This window comes from Mobula birostris, chromosome 11 (assembly GCF_030028105.1).
Source record: "Mobula birostris isolate sMobBir1 chromosome 11, sMobBir1.hap1, whole genome shotgun sequence".
In the NCBI taxonomy this organism is placed as follows: domain Eukaryota; kingdom Metazoa; phylum Chordata; class Chondrichthyes; order Myliobatiformes; family Myliobatidae; genus Mobula; species Mobula birostris.
The window spans coordinates 21,827,301-21,836,182 of record NC_092380.1 but is presented as its reverse complement, the minus strand read 5'-3'; the positions used below and the strand labels follow the sequence as shown (position 1 = coordinate 21,836,182).

The 8,882-nt window shown below is 47.1% G+C and overlaps 1 protein-coding gene across 1 annotated transcript in view; it reads left to right on the top strand.

Annotated features, from left to right (window-relative positions):
* Positions 1 to 44: 44 nt before the first annotated feature.
* The window catches only part of elob (elongin B), a 29,189-nt gene continuing 20,351 nt past the window's right edge, over positions 45 to 8,882 (top strand). The window contains exon 1 of the mRNA XM_072271886.1: positions 45 to 281. Coding sequence (XP_072127987.1) covers positions 60 to 281 — 222 coding nt within the window. The 5' untranslated portion in view covers positions 45 to 59. The remainder of the gene's footprint in view (positions 282 to 8,882) is intronic.

Genomic DNA, 8,882 nt, shown 5'->3' with positions numbered 1-8,882 from the left:
GTTCCCGTACCAACATGGCGTTGTCGTGACGCTGACGGGAGAGGGGGGAAAAAAATCACATGGCCAAAGAGTGGTTTTGCTTGGCACTTTGGGCTAGTGGAGGACCGACCGAAGACCCTCCCAATTTGACGGTCACATGGTGTATAGGACAGCCCCGCCTCCTCAGAGCGGAGCCGGCCTGTCACGTGGGACGGGCGGTCACCACGCCGGCATTGTGGGATATCGGAGGACCGAGCCGGCGGGTCACGTGGTGCAAGGCTGCCCGGGGCTGCGGCGACATGGTAAGTGAGGGAGGGTGGCCGGGGGAGATGGCCGGGTGGGGATTGCGAATGGTGAGGCGTGGGTGTGGAGGTAGGGCCATCACTTGGGGCAGGTGGGGTCCTAGACCGTTCCGGCCCTGACCCCGATCTTGGGATATAGCCGGCCGGTTAGGCCGCAACACCGGGCTGGGATTCGGACACTGGTCGGGAGGGGACAGTGGTACTAGAGGGAGGGGAAGTAGACAGTTAAATGTCCCCTCGGCTTCACATCACAGCCAGAAACTGATATGCACGGGGAGAATTAAACCCTCCTATAACACAGAGGCAGAAATACAAAGAAAATTAAGCCCACAAACAAATCCATACAGAGAAGTAAACACCTCCATAGCAGGGAGAGAGAGGGAAAGAGAAATAGATGCTTCTATACCAGAGACAGACAGATGTATACATAGAGAGAATTAAATGGTCCTATAGCATACAGAAATGTATATAGAGAGAATTAAACCCTTCACAGCACACACACAGATAGGAGAGAAGTAAACACCCCGTAACAGGGAGATATATGTAGTAAGAATTAAATCCCCACACACCAGAGAGAGACTGATAAGTATACAGAATTAAGCCCACCCATAAAAAGAAACTTACCCCCACAGATATACACGAAGAGAATTCATTCACCCACACATACTCAGACTGATGTATACAGGAAGTATTAAGATCAAACCCTGCCCCACATAGCAGAGACAGACATGCCCCCCCCAACATAGGGGGAGATAATTAAACCTCATACAGCAGAAGGAGACACATAGAATTAAACCCATGCAACCCTCAAGGCAAAGGGAGACAGATATTGGCAGAGAGCATTAAGCACCCATAACAGTGGCCAAGTGGTTTAAGCGTTGGGCTAGTGATCTGAAGGTCATGAGTTCAAGCCTCAGTTGAGGCAGCGTGTTGTGTCCTTGAGCAAGGCAATTAACCACACATGGCTCCTGCACGTTTATAGCCCAGCAGCAGTGGTTGGTGCAGTAAGGACAAGACAGAGGCAGATTATTTTTTTATAGATATAAATTATAATTAAATCCCTCCATAGCAAAGATCAATACTTATACTTTTGTAAATTAATTTTAATTTACAAAATTAAAAAAAAACCTTGCATATATGAGGAACTTAAAAGCCCTAATTCAGAGAGAAAGAGAAACCCCATAGCAGAGAGGAGATATATACAAATAGAACCCCTCTCCCCCATGCAGCAGAGTGTTACAGAGAAAAGTTCGTGTTCTCTCTCTCTCTCACACACACACACACACACACACCCCACCCCACCCCACCCCACTGCACAGAAAGAGACGACCACACTCAAGGGAGGGAGGCAGAAGAAAGGAAATTATAGGCCAGTTAGCTTGACTTCAGTGATTGGAAACGTGTTGGAGTCCATTATTATGAGGTTTTTGGATACTTGGAGGCACGTGATAAATTAGGCCAAAGTCAGCATGGTTTCCTTCAGGGGGAATTGTGACTTACAGGACTGTTGGAATTCTTTGAGGAAGTAACAGACAAGATAGAGAGTCAGTAGATGTTGTTTACTGAGATTTCCAGGTGGCTTTTGACAAGCTGCTGCATGTTACACTGCTTAACAAGATGAGAACCCATGGTGTTACAGGGAAGAAAAATATTAGCATGGTTAGAGGGTTGGCTGGCTGGCAGGAGACAAGAGTGGGAATAAAGGGAGCCTTTTCTGGTTGGCTGCCAGTGACAAGATCTGTTCTGCAGGTGTTGGTGTCGGGACACTTATTTTCAGGTTATATGTCAGCAATTTGAATGATGGCTTTCTAGGCAAGTTTGCAAAGAATATGAAGATAGGTGGTGGGGCAGGTAGTGTTGAGGAAGCAGGGAGTCCGCAGAAGGTCTTAGAATGGGCAAAGAAGTGGCAGGTGGAATATTGTGTAGGGAAGTGTATGGTCATGCACTTTGGTAGAAAGAACAAAGGCATAGACCATTTTCTAAATGGGGAGAAAATTCAATAATCAGAGGTGCAAGCGGACTTGGGAGTCCTTGCGCATGATTCTCTAAAGGACAACTTGGAGGTTGAGACGGGTAAGGAGGTTCATGAGTGCGATTCTGGGAATGAAAAGGTTAAATACGTTTGATGGCTCTGGGCTTGTATTCAGTTTAGAAGACTGATTGAAACCTATCGAATATTGAAAGGCCTAGACAGAGTGGATGTGGAGAGGATGTTTCCTGTAATGGGGAAGTCCAGATCTAGAGGGCACAGCCTCAGAGGGACCTCCATTTAGACAGAGTTGAGGAATTTCTGTAGCCAGAGGGTAGTAAATCTGTGGAGGCCAATTATTTGGGTACATTTAAAGCAGAGGTTGATACATTCTTGATTATTTTACTTACTTGTTGAGATACAATGTGTAGCTGGCCCTTCGAATCGTGTCGCCCAGCAACCCCTGATTTAATCCTTGCGTAATTACAGGACAATTTACAATGGCCAATTAACCCATCAATCGGTATGTCTTCGGACTGTGGGAGGAAACTGGAGCACCTGGAGGAAACCCACACAGTCACAGGGAGAACGTACAAACTCCTTAGGCAGGAATTGAACCCATTGTGCTGGCCACTATGCTACACGTTGTATGGAGAGACAGTTATGTACAGAATTAACATCCTTCTCCCCCCCCTCCCCATTGGAGAGAGAGAGAGATAATTAAATCTCCTGTTTTAGAGAAAGATATTCTGTGAGAATTAACCAAATATAGCAGTGAGAAATAGATATATCATCATGTGCCATGTTGTATGATATGGGCCATTGTAGTTTTATCTAAGATCAGGATTGCTCTTGGCAAATTTTTCTACAGAAGTGGTTTGCCATTGCCTCCTTCTGGGCAGTGTCTTTACAAGGCGGGTGCCCCCAGCCATTATCAATACTCTTCAGAGATTGTCTGCCTTGGACGTTGATAGAAACATAACCAGGACTTGTAATATGCACCAGCTGCTCATATGACCATCCACCACCTGCTCCCATGGTTTCATGTGACCCTGATCGGTGGGGTGGGGGGGGGGGGCGGCTAAGCAGGTGCTACACCTTGTCCAAGGGTGACCTGCAGGCTAGCGGAGGGAAGGAGCACCTTACACCTCCTTTGGAAGAGACGTATCTCCACCCATGTACAGATAGAATTCATCCTCCCTATGGGGCCGAGAAAAGGAGATGAATATAACAGAGTAAATTAAACCTATTGCAGGGAGTGTTGTATATACAGAATGAAAATTGACCCCCCCCCCCAATAGAGAGGTAGACATATACAGCCAATTAAATTCTCCCATAGTACAGAGAGGGAAAGATGTACAGTAAGAATTCATTTCCCCATAGCAGCTCGTGACAGATATATATACATGGTGAGAATTATATTCTCAAAGCAGAGAGAGACAAATATGTGGAGAAAATTAAATGCACCCATGCCAATAATGGAAAAATACAGATATATACAGACGGAATTAGACTCCCATTGTAGGGGGAGAGAATTCACTCACATTTACAGGGCAGGTATTTACAGAGAGAATTCACCCCTCCCTCCCCCCAATATATAAGGAGAGAATTCACTCTCCGTACCCACAGAGATATACAGATAGAATTCACTCTAACTAACACACACACTCATGCGTAATTTAAACCCCCCCCATGTGTGAAGAGGCAGATATACAAAGAGAATGATTCCACCTACCCCCAATAAAAGAGGAGGCATTACACAGAAAATTAAGCCCCCACGCTGGTTGAAACATACATACAGAGAAATTAAGACAGTTCCCACCACTCTTTTAGCAGAGACAGACATGTTTATGGAGAGATTAATATCACCCATAACAGAGGGGGACATATACAGCATTAAACCTCATACAGCAGAGAGGGGCAGATCCATGCAGAGAGAATTAAACCAACCCACCTCCCATAGAAAAGGGAAGCAAATATCAACAGATTTAAATCCCCCATTGCAGAGAGATAGTTGTACAGAGTTAACCCCCAAATCAGGGAGAGTGTTCAATACAAAAGAGTAAATTCCCCCATTGCAAAGAGAGATCTGTATACAAATCTCGTATCAGTGAGAGAGTCATGCAGAGAGAACTAACCCCACATAGTGAGAAATACAGTGGGTATATTTCAGTAGAATTAAACACCCCCGACACAGCAGAGAGATATATACGGAGTATTAACACCCCACCCGCCCCCATTACAGAGCATGAGCTACATACAGGGAGAATTAAATTTTGAGTATCAGAAGGAGACACGTACAGTAAAAATTAACCCATGATGCCATGGAGACTTGGATATATACAGAGGATTAGATTCTCCCATTATAGCAGAGAGAGAGACAGATATTAATATTTAAGAGAATTTAAACACTCCCCTCATTGCAGAGAGGCTGATATATACAGAGCCAATTACAGCCTCCTCAGCAGAGATATACAGTATATACACGCAGAATTAAACCGTCTATAGCAGAGATAGGCTGGAGCATTCCCCCCCCCCCCCCATAGCAGAGAGAGATTTATAGAGCAAATTAACCCCTATGGCAGAGGCATACAAAAGGAATTAAAACACCACTCTCTGCATCAGAAAGAAAGAGAGAAATATATAGGGAGAATAAGGCCCCATTGTGATGAGAGATAGATACACATAAAATTAATCCTTCCCTCCCCACCAGAGAGAGGGATGTACAGAGAATTAAACCACCACATCAGAGACAGACAGGTATGGACAGAGAATTAAACCCCCTGTATCAGGTAGGGAGAAGCATGTGCACTGACAATTACATGCCCATTGCAGTCACAGAGAATTAACCCCCCCCCCACTACAGCGATACAGATATATACAGAGATAATTAGATTCCCATACGTCAGAGACCGACATATATACAGAGAACCTCTTTTTCAAGAATGAAAAGGGATAGAAACATACACACTGATAATTAAATGACCATAGCAACAAAAGAGAACTAAACCGCCTCCCCCAAACAGCTGAGGAGATACAGATATATATACAAAAAGAATTAAATACACTCATAGAAGAGAGAGATAGAATTCACAGGGACAATTCAAGCATACACACATAAACAAGGAGAATTCCCACCCCCCACCCCCCCGTACACAGATATACAGGGAGAATTGCCCCCCCCCCATACACAGACAGATATACAGGGAGAATTGCCCCCCCCCATACACAGACAGATATACAGGGAGAATTGCCCCCCCCCCCATACACAGACAGATATACAGGGAGAATTGCCCCCCCCCATACACAGACAGATATACAGGGAGAATTCACCACCCCCATACACTGACAGCAGACAGATATGTACAGGGAGAATTCACCCCAACACACACGGACAGGCAGATATATGCAGGGAGAATTAATTCCCCCCACATACAGTGAGACAAATATGTCCAAAAAATTTCACTCTTCCCCCCACACACACAGACAGATATACACAAGGAGAATGCAACCCCACACGGAAAGGTAGATGTATACAGTGGGAAATCATCCCCATATACACATGTATATGCAGTGGGATGTCACCCTGCATATAGAGAGAATTTGCGTGCGCGCACACACACACAGCAGCTGCTCTGCCCAAGACCACAAGAAACTGAAGAGAGTTATGGACACAGCTCAGCACATCATGGAAACCAGCCTCTTCCCCCACGGACACTGTCTACACTTCCTGCTGCAGCAGTAAAGCTGCCAGACTGATGAAAGACACCACCCACCCTGGAGACGTATTCCCTCTTCACCCCTCTCCCTTTGGGCAGAAGATACAAAAGCCTGGAAGCACATCCCACTAGGCTCAAGGACAGTTTTACCCCACTATTACTAGACTCTGGAATAGACCTCTTGTACGATAAGATGGACTCTTGATCTCTCAACCTACCTTGGTGTGGTCCTCGCAGGTTATTGCCTGCCTGCACTTTCTTTGTTACACTTTTTTTCTGCATTCTGTTATTGTTTTCCCTTGTGTGACCTCAGTACACTGACGTGGTGAAACGATCTAGTGAATGGCATGTGGACAAAGTGTTTCACTGTTCTGGGGTACACGTGACAACGACAGTCTAGAGGAGGGACATCTCTGTCAAATCATCGCTCATGAAAGAGGTACTTCCCCTGACTGTCACAGTGTACAGTTGGGACATGAGGACAGAATGCAATGATAAAAGCCACCTCTGCCCACAACTCCACCCATCAAACTGGCAAAAGTACAGCCCAAGAGCCCTCCCCCTCACCATGGAATGGTTAGCCCCACCCACTTCTCCCCTCCCTGCCACCAGCGCTGCAGCAAAGGTACATCCCCACCCACTGCAGAATGGTGCCAGTTTTCACACCTTCCCAGCTCCTCAGGAATAGTACTCCCCTGCCCGTACCCAATACCTCCAGAAAAGGATTCATCCATACATCCCTATAAAATAACCCTCACCACCCCCCCACAAAACAGTAATGCATTCAGTCACATTCGGCCGATTCAAAGAGGCTGAGCAGGTTGCGGGGCTCCAAGGCTGGCCGGCCAGAAGGGGGGCCCATCCTGTCCTCCTCGGCGAAAGGGAGGGGCGAGTCCCCTCCGATACGGCTGAGGTTGGGGCTGGCTCGGTAGGATGTCCTGCAGACAACGAGGGGGTGCGGGAATGGGTGGAGAGAGCAGAGACCAGACACAGTCACAATACCTCAGACAACCTGATAGATAAACTCCCTAAACCCCTGGATTAGATCCCAGCCTGTGACCCACACCCAGGATCTGTTATTCTTTATATAAACCCACTCCCAGGATCTGTTATTCTATATATATATACACACACACACACAAACACCCGAATGCCTGGATTAGATCCCAGCCTGTAACCCTCTCCTGGGGATTATATATAAACCCCATCCCAGCCTGTAGTTGCTGAAATATAACCATGCTGAATATGGCACACCTTCGGATACTGGAATGTTCAGCAGTCAGGTTTCGTGGGGTTGATGTGCTCCCTAATGAAGGTCTGGTGACACTGTTGAGAGAGGACAAATTACTAATGCCAAAATTCAAGTGTCTCATCCTGTCACATACTCCCAGGGTCAGAAACAGAGTGAAGCTCCCGCCACACCGTCCCATCACACACTCCCAGAGTCAGATACAAGGTGAAGATCCCTCCACACCGTCCCATCACACACTCCCAGAGTCAGATACAAGGTGAAGATCCCTCTACACCGTCCCATCACACACTCCCAGAGTCAGAAACGGGGTGAAGATCCCTCTGCACTGTCCCATTACACGCTCCAAGGGTTAGACATGTAGTGAATCTCCCTCTACACCGTCCAACACAGATTTCTGCTCTCTTCACACTGACCTACCAGATAGAAAACTGAATTCATTGGATTCGAGGTCCTCGGAGTGAGACGGAAAGAGCTCCTTGGGCAGAGCAGTACTGTGGTGTCGCTCAAAGAAATCATCCCTGAAGATGCTGTCCTCCCAGTCACTGAAGAGGCTGCTGTCATTTAGGCCGGAGGGAGGGGGAGAAGATGGAGGCGCACAGGGGCGGCGGAAAAGCAACTGGAGCAGGGGGATGCAGAAAACCTGCCACAGGGAGCAGAGGAGGGACAGCAGCAACTGGGGGGCGGACAGACAGATGCACGCATACACGGATATCACCCCAACACACAGAGACAGATGTGTACAGAGACAATCCACACCCAGGTCGGCTGGAAGGGAGCGAGATGGATTCAGGGCAAGTGAAATCACAGCACACTCTCGCCCACTGTGTTTTCAATGGGGTGGGGTTTCATGGTGGGACAATTATTTACACAGCTGTGGGAAGGCATGTGATGGCATGAGGCAAAACTGCTTGAGAGGGATTAGTTCCTTACGCTTTTGGCTGCCACATGTGCACAAACTGTTGTCAAGCTAAAGTGGTGGGACTTGTCAAGCTGGCTAGACTGGTAAAGTGACGGTACCTGAACCAGGGTGGTATACAAGCAGCAAACGGTGTATGCCGACAACACACAGGAGATTGGGCATTTAATGTTATTTGGGTGTTTCCTGGTGACTGGTACCGGGAACGCTTCATTCTTCTGTAATGGAGTCTACATTGACGTAACCATTGCCAAATTTGCACTCGATTTGGCGGGTTAGTTGGTAAATTGGCTTATCGTTGTGTGCCAAGATACAGTGGAGGGGGAAGTCCGTTTTGTGTACCTGTCATTTCACTACATCATACCATTGAGAGCACAAGGGAAAACAATAACAATAATGTGTTGCAGTTGCAGAGAAAGTGCAGACAGACAATAAGGTTCAAGGGCCATGGCAAGGTAGACTGTGAGGTCAAGAATCCCATCTTATTGTACTAGAGGATCGTAGGATAGACTTCTGTATTGGCTTTTGTATCTTCTGCCCAATGAGAGGGGGGAGAAGAGAGAATGTCTGGGGAGGATGGGGACTTTCCTGAGGCAGCAGGAAATGTAGACAGAGTCCACGGAGGGGAGGCTGGTTTCCGTGACATGCCGAGCGGTGTCCACGACTTCTTGCAGTCAAGGGCAGAGCACACCAAACTGAGATGCATCCGGTGAGGGTCGATGGTTCACACCGAATTTCCTTAACC